At 37.2% G+C, this 16249-nt stretch overlaps 4 protein-coding genes across 4 annotated transcripts in view; 2 read left to right on the top strand and 2 right to left on the bottom strand.

The window, feature by feature from the left end:
* The window catches only part of LOC108723585 (cancer-related nucleoside-triphosphatase homolog), a 7618-nt gene extending 7255 nt beyond the window's left edge, over positions 1-363 (bottom strand). Inside the window, exon 1 of the mRNA XM_018449438.1 lies at positions 311-363. The gene's annotated coding sequence lies outside the window, so the exon portion shown is untranslated. The remainder of the gene's footprint in view (positions 1-310) is intronic.
* The window catches only part of LOC108723580 (DDB1- and CUL4-associated factor 5), a gene marked incomplete at its 5' end in the record, with an annotated part of 6466 nt that extends 294 nt beyond the window's left edge, over positions 1-6172 (top strand). The window contains 6 exons of the mRNA XM_018449431.1: positions 463-643; positions 728-991; positions 1240-1460; positions 1613-1827; positions 3804-4071; positions 4391-6172. Coding sequence (XP_018304933.1) covers positions 463-643; positions 728-991; positions 1240-1460; positions 1613-1827; positions 3804-4071; positions 4391-5334 — 2093 coding nt within the window. The remainder of the gene's footprint in view (positions 1-462; positions 644-727; positions 992-1239; positions 1461-1612; positions 1828-3803; positions 4072-4390) is intronic.
* An 80-nt stretch (positions 6173-6252) lies between these two features.
* On the top strand, positions 6253-11639 carry LOC108723579 (integrin alpha-PS4). Its single transcript, XM_018449429.1, has 10 exons — positions 6253-6762; positions 7231-7615; positions 7938-8236; positions 8520-8985; positions 9125-9273; positions 9351-9785; positions 9859-10022; positions 10478-11001; positions 11109-11398; positions 11499-11639. Exons 1-10 carry the CDS (start codon positions 6340-6342, stop codon positions 11556-11558), a joined length of 3195 nt encoding a protein of 1064 aa, XP_018304931.1. The 5' UTR covers positions 6253-6339; the 3' UTR covers positions 11559-11639.
* A 790-nt stretch (positions 11640-12429) lies between these two features.
* LOC108723565 (spidroin-2) lies at positions 12430-16151 on the bottom strand. Its single transcript, XM_018449408.1, has 6 exons — positions 15632-16151; positions 14752-15229; positions 14195-14472; positions 13813-14041; positions 13132-13421; positions 12430-13018 (listed from the first exon to the last, which is right to left on the bottom strand). The coding sequence occupies exons 1-6, from the start codon at positions 15656-15658 to the stop codon at positions 12854-12856; spliced, it is 1467 nt and encodes a 488-aa protein (XP_018304910.1). The 5' UTR covers positions 15659-16151; the 3' UTR covers positions 12430-12853.
* Between the last annotated feature and the right edge of the window lie 98 nt (positions 16152-16249).

Genomic DNA, 16249 nt, shown 5'->3' with positions numbered 1-16249 from the left:
ACTGTTGTAACTCGCGCTTTCGTCCCCTTCGATCGACCATTACGATGTCGTAATTCGTTTGGGACTTGAAACGATGCTAATTTTCAAATAGCAAACTGCTATTATTGTCGTTATTTTTATTTTTATTTGCGTCAAACTTTCGGAAGTTTGCAAGCGTCTCGATGATCGTTGGTCGTCTAATCTTAATTGGATCAGCTTCGATTTTTCGATCAATTCTATAACATTTATTATGTCCTTTTTCATTTCTTACGATGCACACGTATTATCCGTTGATGTCGGAAATATTGATTCTCACGTTGAAAAAGCTTACATTCTTTTCTGTCAGTTTGAGATAAGGGCGTGCATGTTTCCGCGAAACAGCATCGCTCGACACGGTGCCACATTAGAAAGATTTGGAAAATATATTCTAATAATAGAGAGATGAATCACGTGTGAATGGCATGTAACGTCCTATTTTCGCAGGGGGCGACGACAGAAGAGTTCTATTATGGAGAGTGGAGCAAGCGATAAATAATTTCGGCAGGCCCACCGTGATGAAATCACAACATATTAGCAATATATTTTGCCTTGGTTACGACAGCAGCAAGACTAAGATATTCTCCGCTGGGAATGACGATCAAGTCATAGTCCACGATTTGCGCACGTAAGGCATTTCTTTCACGACAATGCGTGGAATGCGTACTAACAGAGTTAGCGGAGATTAAGAGCCACCGTTTTGACGTTGCAGAGGCGAATCCCTCAACATCTTCCTGCACGAAAAGCCTGTTTACGGACTGTCCATTCATCCGCACAATGACGAAGTCTTCGCCAGCGCATGCGACGACGGGAGAGTCCTCATTTACGATATACGTACCAACAACGCTATGGAAACTTTGGCACAATACAAAAGCGCCTTCCACTCTGTCATGTTTAATCCCGTGGATCCGAGACTGCTTGCTACTGCCAACGCTAAAGAAGGTGTCAGTATGTGGGATATACGAAAACCTTTGGAGTAAGTATACAAACATGTGGTTCGATAAATGATAAACGTTCAACAATTGTTGCCTGTAATTGAAGTAGATCTTTGTAGGGGTCTATGATAAATCTGAAAGAATATAGCGCTCACTCAGCCGTTGCGTTTTCTGAACGTAGCAAATGCTTAAGCGTTGTATGAAACGTTATTGGAAATGTTGCATTAGTATAATATAATATAATATGTCCGCGATTTTTCAGAGTCATTAATCGTCATGTTTGATATAGGCCTGTACTGTGTTATGGAAGCCCGCAACAGAGTTGCATGAATGTCAGATTTAACTCGATGGGTGACCGATTGCTGGCCTTACGAAGAAGACTACCACCGGTTCTTTACGCTGTCGATTCTCCCACGCACTTATGCGAATTTGATCATACGGGATATTACAACAGTTGTACCATGAAATCTTGCTGTTTTGCTGGCGAAAACGACGAATATGTTCTTTCTGGCAAGTATAACTGTAAATTTGCTATATACTATATGTCTGAGAAAAATATTTTGAATGTATATATCTAGGTATATATCTAGGTATTTAGCATATAATTGTAGAAAGATATCACAATCGGTGATATATATGCAGTTTATGCAATAAATTTGTAGGTTCGGATGATTTCAACTTATACATGTGGAAAATTCCTCCCGATGGCAAATCATGGGTGGCATCCGCCCATATGGTGTTGCGTGGTCACAGATCGATCGTCAATCAAGTTCGATACAATCAAACGAGCTGCATCCTTGCGTCGTCCGGCGTCGAGAAGATTATTAAGATTTGGAGTCCATTTTCGTTTGGAAGCGGATGTTTAGGAGGATTGAAGGTTATGAATTTTTTACAATAAGTCGTTAGTAGCAAATTAGAAGTCAGGAACGAGGTACGAGGGTCGTCTGAAAAGTTTTGAGCCTCATCATGAAGATGGCGTTACTCGTCAAAGCCATTCTAGTATTATAATCATGATACTTACGAAAGATATCTGTGACAATTGTGGCCACTTTGGACGTTCAGTTCTTGTTTGACAATCATTTGTGTCGTCATTTTGTAAAAATGGAAAAAATTGAATATCGTGCTATAATTAAATTCTTGAAAGGCAATATGTCTACGCAAATTAAAGTTGAGTTGGACACTGTTTACGGGGACTCTGCCCCATCATTTGTCACCGTGAAAAGATGGGTAGCTGAATTTAAACGTGGTCATACCAGCTTAGCTGATGATGAGCGTTCGGGACGGCCAACAACTGCGACCACCATCGATAACATCGAAGAAATTCATCAAATGATAATGGACAACCGTCGAATTAAGGTTAGGGAGATAGCAGAGGCTGTTGGCATATCAAAAGAACGTGTTTGTCATATATAGTATTGACTGAAGAATTAGGCGTAAGTTAACCGCGCGTTGGGTGCCGCGCTTGCTCACTCTGGATCAAAAACGCATTCGAATGAACATTTCTAAGGCTCTGTTGGAGCGGTTTAAGCGAAACAAGTCGGATTTTTTGCGTCGATTAATAACGATTGATGAAACTTGGGTCCACCACTTTACTCCTGAAACGAAAGAACAATCAAAACAGTGGACTGCGAAGGGTGAACCTGCTCCGAAGAAAGCGAAGACGGTTTTATCGGCGGGAAAGGTGATGGCGACTGTTTTTTGGGACAGTCATGGAATTGTGTTGATCGACTATCTTGAAAAAGGTAAAACAATAACAGGGACGTACTACGCATCATTGCTTGACAAGCTGAAGGCAGAAATTGAGAAAAAACGACCGCATTTGAAAAAGAAGAAAGTGCTGTTCCATCAAGATAACGCACTGTCTCACACTTCTGCGATCACTATGGCAAAAAAAAAAATTATCGAATTAATTGACCATCCACCGTATTCACCAGATCTGACCCCCAGCGACTTTTTTCTGTTTCCTAGACTCAAAGTTTGGCTCGGAGGACAGAAATTTTCATCGAACGAAGTCATCGCATTCGTAGATGCCTATTTTGCAAAGCAAGACGCTCAATATTATTTGAATGGATTAAAGGGGTGGGAGCATCGCTGGAAAAAATGTATCGACTTAAAAGGAGACTATGTGGAAAAATAAAATTGAATTTGATCGAAAAATTACTTGTTTCTATGTTAGGCTCAAAACTTTTCAGACGACCCTCGTATAAGCAATTCAGTAGCGTGTTGTAAAGTAATAAGAAAGGGCCATCTATAATGGGAGTAGTATGATGTAGTAAATTGTAAATCGTAAGAAAATTACGAATCAGTTGAATGTGAAAAAAATAATTGATTATGATCAATTTCTCACTGCTTACTGCGCAATATTATTCCCATTGTAGACGCTCCAGTCAGTAATGGACTTTCTACAATAAGCCGTTAGTAATAGATCAAAAGTTGAGCGAGTTATAAACGAGTCAGTAATGTGTCATAAGACAATAATAAATCAATAATCATTGACTGTGTGGAGATGGCCGATTATAACTTTGATTATGTTATGATTGACCAATAACGTGGTGACTGATCAATCACGTGTCCTATTTGCCCTGAGCACTGCCATTCTCTTGATTGAAATATTGTGACGCATAATTTAATATGATTTCTGGATGCAATTTCTCAAGATTTATGACTTATAATTTTAACTTACTACTAGTATGATATAAATGGTGACTAACTGCTTATTGTAGAAAGTCTATTACTGTTCTCTCTCTCTCTCTCTCTCTCTCTCTCTCTCTCTCTCTCTCTCATATAAATATCTTTTCAAACAACCGTTATGATTTGATATTGTCTATCAATGTTCCCTTTATTTTCTTTCAGAGAGACGCTGGCAAGCGCGAGAAACAACGCCGAGTATTCACACACGATGAATATATAGGACTGGTTTTACGTAGTGGACAATTTATGACGCACGATTACAGCCATCAATCGACTAAGGAAGATCCACGAATGATGGCCTTTTTCGATTCTCTCGTGCAGCGCGAAATTGAAGGCTGGAGCTCCGAGGATGTGCCAACACCACATACTCCTAGCGATTCTGAAATAAATCCAGCAACGGGCGAGCCGTATAGCGCGACAGAAGGCGATGGTACTGAGAATAATTTTCTACATTTAAAAAGATGGTATAGTTTGCGTGAAGCGAGATAAAAAATATCACAAAATTTCATTACAAAATCGAATATAAGAAATCTTAATTTTTATAAATTCTAATTTTTCTATTTGAACAATTGGATATTTCGTACGTATTTGATAATGCGTAGATATATCTTCCATTTTAACTTTGTAATATTTGAACATTATTTGTTTGATTTATTATTTTAAGAGATAAAAATTCTTGCTTCACTTTTAATTATATTCTTTTCCAGATTCAATAGAATAATGTAAAATATCGTTATTCTTCATCGTAGATACTACAGCATCGGAAGGCGGTGTAGCTCCCGAAAGGCCATTAGAGTCGCCAAATCGCATAACCCGGCTTATCGCGAATCGCAGAAAGAAGCTCATGCGAATGGCCGCGATGGAACGATCCCCCTCGGATTCCGCTAGTGAGGGAGACAACGCTCACCTGAAACGCAGATCCAAATCGAAGTCAAAATCGAAGAGCGTTAAGAGGAAACATACTAGATTGTCTAGCAGAAGAAGACTATCTACCAGACGAAAGTGTACTGTGTTAAAAGTCAATAGTGATTCGGACAGTGAAACCGACGAACGGCCGATTGATGCGGCTCAACCCAGTACTAGTTCCGGGGTGATTTTCCGGAGATCGCGATACGTCGCTAGCGCGATAGAGAAGGATGACAAGAGTTCGAGCTATAGCAGCAGCAGCAGTAGCTGCGTTTTCGAGAACATTGTCGCCATCAGTAAACGAAAACATTCTAAAACTGATTCGGATACTTCCGCAAAGGCGCACAAACGGAAACATCGAAAGTGCAAAAATAGTTCTCGACACTCGAATGACGGTTCTGGTAAGAGCCAAAGTAAACGACAGAAACTCGACGACGATTCGGAGGAGGAAGAGAAAACTGCTGGCCCGAGGAATTGTGTGAATGGTAATTCTAGTAAAGACCGTCGTGAGGATGGACCGTCAACGCCGAGCAACAAATCACTTCAAATTCCTTGTACCCCTGACAGCGGTATTAAATCGGGACTCTCATCAACAGGTGGAAAAAACAGCGAACATACGCGTAAGGAGCGAAACAACAGAGGCGCGGACGATAGCTCCGACGAGCAGAAACTGAAACGTATAGAGTGTTTCCGAAAAAAAGTAGAGGAGCTGGCGAGGAGGAGCTATCGTAATCGATCTGCGTCCCAAGCTCAAACAGTTTCGACCACGAGTGATTCTTCCGATTAAGAGCTCACATTTACTCATAAAAATCCCTGCCTCTCCCTGACGCGCTCTACTTCGATCTCCCATTCCCTTTCCATTTGTACATAATGTAATCTGTGATTCCTTGAAGTATATTTTTATAACACTAAGTTGATCACGCGCGAACATGCGATCGATTCCTTTTTTTAAAATCATGTTTTAAATCTTGCGCGTCTGCCTTTAATCCCATCTCTCGTGAATGTATCGTGCTTTCCTTCTTACAATTTTTCAAAATTTTCTTTATAGCGCATTTTCTTAAAATCCTTTAATATATATTATTAATTATATATTATCGATTTCATTCATAAATCAAGTCACTGATTAGATAGACGGAAATTACAATGTTGTTTGGTACCAATCCTACATCTATCGTCCCGCGTTAATACCATTGCGACTGTCAGTGCTTGGTAATTCTCAACCAGTTTGATTATTATTGTGAGGTGAATGTTTTGCGGATCTGGCTATGTAAATTGCATCATGTAATCAAGACAGAAATTACAAAACAGAAACTGTACTGTAGACGCGAATTAATACAATCCGCATTAACTTCAAATATATGCGGTAACTCGGCTAATGTGTATTGTTGATATGGTTTGTGCGGTGGAAAGTAATTAAAAGTAATAAATTGGTATACATTTTTTTCCTATGTGTTGAACTTTGAAGAATTATTGTAACTATATTACATTATTTAATCTTGCATTTATATACATCTTTATTAACTGATTACGAATAAACGAGAAGAAAATGAAAACGTAACAAACCTTGCGTGAAAGACTTATTATTCTACAATTACGTGTCTCGTCTGCAATTGAAAAACAGGTTCCTTCCGTTTCCACTTCTCGGAGTTGTATATAGATAAACGTTGACTAATGTAAGTGATGTCATTGCGGTGTTCACCACATCCGCCGGTAAAATAACTCCATCTCTTCAGTTTTCTTGCAGATACGGCTCCTTCGAACACGTGAAATCTTCGAACTGACATTGCCCAAAATGTTTTGGGCATGTACGAGATCAATGTATTTTCATGTACAAATTCTAATTTTCATTTCAATCCTGCAGTACAATCCGTCGGCATACAATATTAATTCACACAACGGCGAAGTGTTCAGGGATCCTGTGCATGTATCGAATGGACGTGGAAATTACTTCGGTTTTTCGGTAGCTCTATACGTGGGTGTAAATGAATCTTTACTACTCGTCGGAGCCCCGCGAGCAAACTCCAACGCACTGCCGTTCGTGACAGAGCCGGGAACGGTCTTCAAGTGTGCGATGAATAGTATATGCAAAGAGTGGGTGATTGATAAAACTGGGAACGGTCCGCATCCTTACAGAAGACAGATCAATCAGATAAAGGATTATGCTTGGATTGGTGCTACCATTGCCGTACAGAACAGTACGAAGGCTAGAGTTATGGTGCGTTATTGTTCATATTTTTTATCAGTTATTATTATTGAATAGTACTTGAGATTTTTACTTTAGATTCATGAGTTAATGTTGATTTTTTTATTAAAAAAATATCTATCAAGAAGTGTGATCATTTCAAACATATTTAAATTGAACATTAAACAAGTCTGAAGTGATTAAGTTTATAGAGTTCAGATGAAGAACAAATTAATTTTTTGTTGCAAGTATTTATTACTAGTTCAGCTTAAAATATTAGGAATATCTTAATATTAAAGATAATAAAATTTTTGAGTTTTTTAATTTTTATTCTTAAAAATTAAAAAACTATAAAAACGATAGTAACAGATCTTTATTTTCTTATAAAAAAGATCAGATCGAATTAGGTATGCAATTTGTAGGAAATTTGAATAAAAGAAAATGCGCTATAAATTAAAACATTTCCTCGCTGTTCAATCAGTGATTCTATATTGATAACAGGTTTGTGGACCGCGATGGATAAATAATATCATAAATGACAACAAGCCGAATTGGTATATGAATGGCATTTGTTACACGACATTGGCTAGTAACGCTAATGCATTCGAAAGACAAGCGGAGGAGCATCTCTTACCTCTTTCGAACTCTGGAAATCAAATCACAACCAAGAATAATATAAATATTTATAACTATGGGGTGGGACAAGCCGGCTTCTCTTTACACATGAACTCGCAATATACTGTGAATGTCGCAATAGGTAGTCCAGGCGTTTACAACTGGAAAGGCGATGCGATATTAACTGTCGCTTCAATGGATGGTCCTTTTTCGCGCACGGTAATTCCCTCGCTCGCTAGAGAGCCGCGGATTCATAGTTACAATTATTTCGGTAAAGATATATTTCTGCTACTTTTCTTTTAAGATAAACGTAGCAATGGACGAACATACGCTAGTTATTCAAATTTCAAAACAAAAAATTATTTTCTTTGTTATTATAATTGTTTGATTATTAAAAGTTTTAAAGCGAGATAGGAAAAATAAAAAATGTATATGAAAATTAATATTTGCATTTACAAAAATATTTAGTTTACTATAAAGATAACAGATTTTAAATATACTTTTCCAAATCGCGAAGCCCAATGTCCGACTATTGGTACACTTCCTGCATTTATCTCGTAATCAGATTCATGTACATATATCCACGTTTTCAGGGTACGCTATCACAGCAGGTACTTACTTCAATGAGCAAGATGTTTGGTATGCTTCTAGTGCACCACAAGCCGCTAATTTATACGGAAAAGTCCTCGTATTTACCTTTCCCCCTAAAACTAATCAGCGTATGTTTATTAAAACGATACTGTATGGTCAACAATATGGTGAATACTTCGGTGCTGCATTAACGTCATGCGATGTCAACAATGATCGTAGACAGGAATTAATCGTCGGTGCACCACAATGGACTAGAGACATGGACGAGGGTCATGTCTACATTTTTACAACGCGACACAATGTATGTTATTTATATATAGATTTAATGAGAATAATTTTATTCAAATTTAAATTTGACTCTTCTTTTATCAGCATAGCTTTAAACTTTTAATGTTATTAATATATAATCTTTCTGTATAATAAGCGATTAAGTTTTCATGGAAAAATTCACTATAAAGCATTATATTTTATGGAACTATTCATTTCAAGAATTTCTTAGTAGACCTGAATATTCTTTATAATTGAGAGAAAATTAAAAGAACATATTTAATTCTCTTAAAAATTATATTTTGCGCAAAATTCAGAACAATTTAGAAGAACTGCAAACGCTCGAAGGCAAGATTATCGGAGGTAAATTCGGATCCACCGTGATGTGTTTGGGTGACATCGATTACGATGGCTACGATGACATCGCTGTGGGTGCACCCTACGAGGAAGAGAACGGCGGTGCGGTGTACATATTCAACGGAAACAGAGACGGCGTTTCTCGGAAATATAGTCAGAGACTAGTCGGCTCGCAATTCTCGCCGACGATACGGGGATTTGGTATTTCTATCTCGGAACCTCGAGATGTGAATCATGATAATCATTCCGATATCGCTGTGGGTGCGTATCTATCCGGCGAAGTGGTCCTGCTGAGATCCGCGCCAGTCGTCATGGTAAACGTGACATTGACGTACCTGCAAAAGATCAAATTGTTGAGAAACACAACGACCTTCAAGATCGATCTCTGGATGTCTTACGATGGCATATACGTACCCGAATATCTACGTAAGCAGCCGTATAAAATTTTAGTATAAAATTTTTTTATCCTATATTGTTGATTTATGAGTTATTACATACTTTTTTAAATTATACGACATACTCAGCTTTTTTCTATCAGTATCAAATTTGTTGTTTGTCATTCTAGAAGTCACCGCAGTCCTGAAGATTGATCCATTGCATGGCAGGGCTACGTATCGGGCACAGAAAAGTAACGACGGATTACAGACTTACAGATTGCATTACACGCTATTTAAAGCTACGATTACAAGTCATGTACTTGAAATACATCTAATGGTGCATACATTTTTATGTTTACTGATATTATATTGATAATCTTTTCAGCACACTGAATTCATATTTTTGTGTTTTAGAAGAATATTCAAAATGTAATAGATCCGCTTGAGATATCGGTGTCTATGCAGCTAGAAGATGATCTTCATACAAAAAACGAAAGCTCATTATGTGCATCTTGCGTCGTAGTAAACAAGCTCCGTTCGAAGATCGAGGATCTTATAAAGCTGCCATTCTCCGTAGATTGTGGCGAGGACAACATATGCGTGTCCAATGTCGGTGTGACATTATCCACAGATTCACTTTCGGGCAACAGGTACATCATTGGTTCTACGCCGATAATTACTCTCCGCGTTGACGCTTACAATCGCGGCGAACCGGCATACCAGACCAGAGTACGCATCTTCACCGAAGTTTTGACATTAGCGAGTATCCCGCCCGAGTGTACGGAGGATCCTCGCTTGAGCAACACGCTGGATGTGATCTGCGATATCGGCAATCCTCTTAGAACAAATGTACGACGATCTTCCACGTACGTGGGTAGACTCTACTGATGAATAAAAGATGACTCAACTTATTGCCTTTCAGAAAACATTAACACTGCAATTGGACATGAGCATGGTGAGGTATGACGTTAAGGAGGTGGAAATACAAGCGAATATTACTACTCAAAGCGATGAGGCGAATTGGGATGACAATAGTTATACCATCACTGTGTATTTTGACGTGGATATCGACATAGCAATCGCCGGGTTAGTCTCGATAACAATATTTCAGAACCATTAGAAAAAACTTCAAAGGAAGTTAGATCTCATCAAAAGAATCAATTTTTATTAAGAACTATATGTTCTCTCTCTCTCTCTCTCTCTCTCTCTCTCTCTCTCTCTCTCTCTCATGCATAATTTTTAAAGAGTTACGCGTCTTTATTCGACTCGACTATGAGGTACGCAATCGATTGCATGACAGCATCGCGCGTGACGTCTGACAATACCAATCCACGTTTTTGCTTTTTTGTTGTCTCTTTACAAAAACAAAATCAAAGGACGTAAGCTAGTATTATTATCAGGGCGATCAGATGCTCCTTAAAAATTCTTTTGATAAGAATCTGATTCTTTTGATAAGATCATTCATTTCTCTAAACTTGTTCCCGAAGTTCTAAAACACCCTGTATATCGTAGTTTCCTATTTGCATTATTGTTTTCATCAGGAAAGCACAGGAGAACTTATACTCATACCTACGCGAGGACGAGAAGAAGCCGTTGAACGATATCAGGTTTCAACACTTCTATGAGATGCAAAAATTCGGCGCTAGTCCTATTGAGGAGGTAATATTGACTGTGAAAATTCCAACGCATCTTCGCCGACCCGATGCCGAGGACGTAATGATCATCAATATCAACAATACTATCGGCAGAATGGATGGATATCAATTTTATTGTAGCGACTCAAATCAAACCGAAGTACTTTCCGTTACGTCTAACAAGATCGTATCCATGGATGATGTAATTGTGAATTCATCGAGCGTCACGAGTAATAACACGCACGCGAAATTCAGCATAGAAGAAAACACGCAGATAAATGTGCCATCTGAAAACAGAACGCTCTATATTAATTGCACAAGTGACACAATTAAATGCGTGTATATCACTTGTAAACTGGGTCCATTCTTAAGTTCTTTGTCTGTTGCGAAATTTTTGGTGACGTTGGATTTGCAATTGTCAAGTTTTCCTGGTAAATATAATATCACCAATTAATATATGTAAGAGAACAGATGTTAAAATATGATATGAGAAATTGATATAAGAGAAGAATATATTTTGAATATTTTCTGATTACAGCTGACATGCTCAAGCATAAAGACATTATATTTTACGTGACTGAAGGTAGCGTTACTATAACGCAACCTGATAATATTGCTCAAAGAGAAGGTCACAAACCGGACGCTACTTTGGTTGCAACAACATTTCTAGGTTCACCGATAGCTCAAGGAATAGCAATGTGGATAATAGCGTTATCGGTGATTTTAGGAATTGTATTGTTGATATTGTTAGTACTAGGTTTAATAAAGATTGGGTTCTTCCATAGAAAGAAGAAGTTAGAACTCGAGGCATTGAAAGCCGAGACTGACGTATGTTACCATTCTCGTCAAATTTCGTAAATAAGAGTTCTCATTTTAATTCCTCATGATCGTCATTAGCTGCTTTATTAAACAATAATTTGCATTTCAGAAAAAGTACAATGTGGTACTGGAAACAACGTCTTCCACAGCAACTCTTGATCACGACTGAATACGCACAAATAAGGTTTATAGAACGAAGCATAATTCATTTTAATGCATTTTTTAATTTATGATGTATATTTTTTCTTCGTAAATAGTAGACCATAATTATTGTTATAGTTTAATATATAAAGATATATATATTATGTAGATATCTTTTTAAGGACAGTTTCATAAAATAATAAAGCATTTTTTTATATAAATGTAATTTAAAAAAATATTTACTTTGTTATGATTGGATTACGAAAGATTCAGTAAAAAGCGATATATATTTTTATTTTTTTTTAAATTGCTATCTAAGACATACAATCTTTAAAATCCTAAAAAGCAATTTCGGAACGAGCTTAATTTGATTTATGCAATTAATTCATATATAACATTCACATATGATATCGAGAAATATTTTTTCACATCTATATGCCAATTCAATTATAAAAATTTATTAAGAAACATATAAAAAAATAACCGTGTGTCTCACGTATCTCAATAAACAAGATTTTAAAAAGTCAGTAAATTACATTGTCGGAGTTTAGTTGAGTATCATAGTTATAGTAGATTGATAAATTCTGATTTTGACATCAAGATATCATTGCTGATATCTCTTGTAGATGTATAAATTACTAGATAGGAATACTATAAATTATTGCATCCAGATGTTCTCAATCAGTCGGATACACAAAAATAGACTTTAGAACGTAACTTGATATACTTTAATATGTTTTATACATGTGATGTGTACATTATTTTTTAATGTAAATAATAAATATATATCTATATATAATAATTGTGCATCATTTGTAATTTAAATGTATATATAAGGCATATATTATATATATATCTCTCTGGCTAAGGCCACTCTTATAAAACAATAAAACTTTTATATAAAAATATAATCTTAAAAAATATTAACTTCCTGCTATACTTGTATAGCTCTCAATTGGATTATTTCATGGAAGGTATAACTTTGTAAAGAGCAGTGTTTGATTTCTATCTTGATTCTTACCTAAAATATGTAACTTTAAAATCTTTAAAAGCGATTTTGGAACTTATAGTTCTACTTAATATCCGTATGAGAATTCATAACGTTTATGAGATTCGTATATAATATCGAATAGCATTCTCTTGCATTTATATTTGATATAGCTGCCACTAATACGACTAAATATCCGCTGATATCAAGAAATAAACGAGTATCGTATAGTATATTTCGATAAACGAGATTCGTGATGATACGTAGATTACGTATGTTTTCAAGCAACAAGAGAGCATAAGAGTGTACTTGCAGGTCAAAGTCTTCCAAAGCGTTTAATCATCCAATCCGAGTCCCTTCGAAATTTCGTCCGCAGTTAATTTGCGACCACCTGAAGACGGTGGAGTTTCTGAACGCGGAGCTGGTTTCGGTGCTGGCGGTGTTGGCGGTGGAGGTTCATAATTCGGGGGAGGTCCAGAATGGTATTCGTCATGAGATTTCTACGCAGAAAGAATTCATCAAGTATCGTTTAGAAATATTATTGAATTTCTTTTTGTATTTTTTAATTATATACATCGCTGAAATCGAAAATGTATCGAAATAAGTCATTTACATCTTTTCCACGTTTATTGAGACCGTCCAGAGCCGAACTGAATAAGGCAGATCCAATTCCCGACAACAGATCCGATCCGCCAGAACTTTGGCCGCCGTATCCACCGGATGTTGGATAACCGCCCGATGGTTGGTATCCACCATATCCTCCTGAAGGTTGATACGCTGGTTGCTGATGACTTCCACCACCGCCGAGAACACCACCGAATAGAGATCCTAATGTTCCACTCAGACCATCACCGGAAGATGGTGGATTTGGATGATAGGCAGGCTGTTGAGATCCTCCACCGCCTATCAATTAAAAAGAAAACATAAAGTAGATGTCCTAAATTATGTTAAATTTATATACTATATCCATAGGTACAGTATCAAGAATATATCTTGAACACAGATAATCATCTATTTATCTCATCTAAAAAATATGTCCGTCCTTGGCAATAATTCCAATGCAATGATGTCATTCGGACAGTCACGCCAGCGCTTGATTACAGATTTTCTGATTTATAAGACTCCTGAATCACGACATATATCCATTTATAGAAATTATCGAAGGATACAATTCGTTTCGTTAAATCATAGATGTTTTATCCACGCGTATAACTCGTCAGAAAATCTCAAGATATATCCCTGATCAAATTACATATATAACATTTTTGAAATTCAAGTTATAAATATACTATACCCAATGCTCCTAAAATAGAATCCAATACACCACCACCACCACCTGATTGCTGAGCGGGATAGCCTTGTTGTGCATGTGAGTTGCTGTGCAAGGCATTGCTTGCCAGGCTGCTAGCTAAAGCCATCCCAAGAGATCCAGCTAAACCTCCGAAACCACCTTCGCTTTCCGTCTTTGACTTGGAAGCGTCTGATTTTTCATGATCTTTTTCTTCGGTTTCTTCCTTCTTTTTCTATGGATAGTAACACATGTATATTTAATATTCTCTCTCTCTCTCTCACTCACTCATTCACTCTTTTTCATTTAAGCAATATATATTATTATAAATATAACGGCAAGTTTATAAATATAATGAAAATATTTAAATATCTTTATATATTTTTACATTCATCGCGTGCATGGCTGCCGCTACACCTCCAGCTGCTACTAATCCACCTATTGCTAATCCAACTTTGTCCATACAATCTCCAAAAACGCCTTCTTCCTCTGCTTTCTGATCAGGCTGATATCCATAGGCTCTTGGTGGATTATAACCACCAGGGCCACCATAGGCAGTAGGAGGAGGAGGACCATAACCAGTCGGAGGAGGAGGACCATAGCCAGTTGGAGGAGAAGGGCCATATCCACCTTGAGATTGGATCGTTGGATACAAACCACCTGGAGCTAGAATAAAAAGTACAAAGTTTTCAATGCTTTTATTAAAATAAAAAATATAAATAATTCTAAGGTTTAGTAAATTGAAGATAACAAGAGTAAAGGGAGCTAAACTAATTATATGTATGTGCTGATTAATAGATTCTAATATATCTGACATTTTAATATATATATATATATATACCATCTTCGTAAGATCATATTTTCAGTGAGTAGATTTTACAGTAATTTGCAAAATTCATATTAATATGTACTAACTGTAATTAAAATAAAAATATGATTCCTTACGTGGTGGTCCAAAATTAGCAGTTTCTGCATCATCTGGTACTGAGGGTTTTGACGACTCGACTGATGTTTGTTCATATGTGATGGAATGTATCTCCACATCGCCATCGATAACCAAATGAGTGACTTTTATGAACGGTAATCGATGGGCGAATTCTGTAAAGTGTCTACCATTGATAGCAATCTTATAGCAGTGAGAATCGCACAGAATTAGTATCTCGAATTCCTGGCCTGGCTGAATCCACATTGGTCCAGCATTCTCCTCCATGCCCCAGGACATCGACTCTATGTGATTTCTAGTAATAAAGCCTTCAGGGAAGCGCGGAGATACATGAATGGCTATGTCATCTCTTGGATTTAATGTCGGTCCGAGCTGGTAATTGACAGCAAATCGTACAGCCTGTGGTGGCACTTTGCCTTGTATCTTCACCATTGTACCTGTCCTCAGGCCTCCTTCTACTTTTCCCACATATGGGATTTCCTGTCACAAAATATGATTGTAAAAAAAATGGCAAACGTAGAAAAAGATAGGCAGATAATTTTCTAAAAATAACAACACAACAAAGTTCAAAATTCGACATTGTTTAATTTTAAGCATTAATTGTAGCACAAAAAATCTCTTAATATTATTTTTTAAATTAAAAAATTATAATATATATATTCATATAATAATTGTTAAAAGTAATATACGTATATTCTGACAACTTAAAATTATATCATTAATAATTCATAATTACTACAATCAGAGTAACATCAAAGAAATAACGGTTAAAAAATTAATGATATGTAAATTCGTGACTCGTACGTAAGACGCAAAAGGCATCGGCAATGCGGACACTTTATGGATCAATGAATGTTCCATCAAAGCATAGTAGGTACTTACCGGATTATGTACCGGGGAGTTGGCCATTTTCGCGATTGCTCTAACGATTTAATTTCGATTCCGATGGAGACGATGTTGAAATATAGTGCTTCGATCGCACCTGTAATATCACCGATGCGCAACGCAAAGACGGTCGGCGCCTTCCCGATTCCCTTCACGAAGCGTTTTCAACGCAGATGAACGCAGCTAGTATTTCTATTTACAGTGCTGACGTTTCCCTGAAGCGCAAAGTATACCACGTAACACGTACTGTAGCGCGATTGAGCGCGACTGACGATGATCGTGACACAGTTTATAGTAAGCGTGGTGACGTTTTGACGCATCGATTACTCAACTATTGCGCATCCACGTGTCGTCACATTCGCACATGAGCGAGTAAATCGAGTATTCGATTCAAGCCGCGCGATTGGACACGCAAAGCGCATCCACCAATCCAAACGGTCTAACTTACCGGAAGGAATGAGAAGCACGTGCATTGCAGCCAATTCACGCGCGTGCACCTATTGGTGACGTCATGCGCGAATACGCGATGGACGTTGTTCCTTATCCTCGAATACGGCTTGAGATACGTCAGAAATATTTTTGACAAAATGAGATCAGAATATATATATATATATA

This window comes from Mycetomoellerius zeteki, unplaced genomic scaffold, assembly GCF_001594055.1.
Source record: "Mycetomoellerius zeteki isolate Tzet28-1 unplaced genomic scaffold, Tzet1.0 scaffold245, whole genome shotgun sequence".
NCBI lineage: Eukaryota > Metazoa > Arthropoda > Insecta > Hymenoptera > Formicidae > Mycetomoellerius > Mycetomoellerius zeteki.
This window is presented reverse-complemented; position numbering and strand designations above follow the sequence as displayed.

Bases quoted from the DNA above. Each gene is read 5' to 3' on its own strand.
- LOC108723579 (XM_018449429.1), top strand. From the start codon at position 6,340: ATGTTTTGGGCATGTACGAGATCAATGTATTTTCATGTACAAATTCTA. The intron at 8,986-9,124 runs GTAAGCAGCCGT...TTGTCATTCTAG, and splicing joins ATACGTACCCGAATATCTAC to AAGTCACCGCAGTCCTGAAG. The intron at 9,786-9,858 runs GTACGACGATCT...ATTGCCTTTCAG, and splicing joins GCAATCCTCTTAGAACAAAT to AAAACATTAACACTGCAATT.
- LOC108723565 (XM_018449408.1), bottom strand. From the start codon at position 15,658: ATGGCCAACTCCCCGGTACATAATCCG. The intron at 14,042-14,194 runs GTAAAAATATAT...TACTATCCATAG, and splicing joins CAGCCATGCACGCGATGAAT to AAAAAGAAGGAAGAAACCGA. The intron at 13,019-13,131 runs GTAAATGACTTA...CTTTCTGCGTAG, and splicing joins TCAATAAACGTGGAAAAGAT to AAATCTCATGACGAATACCA.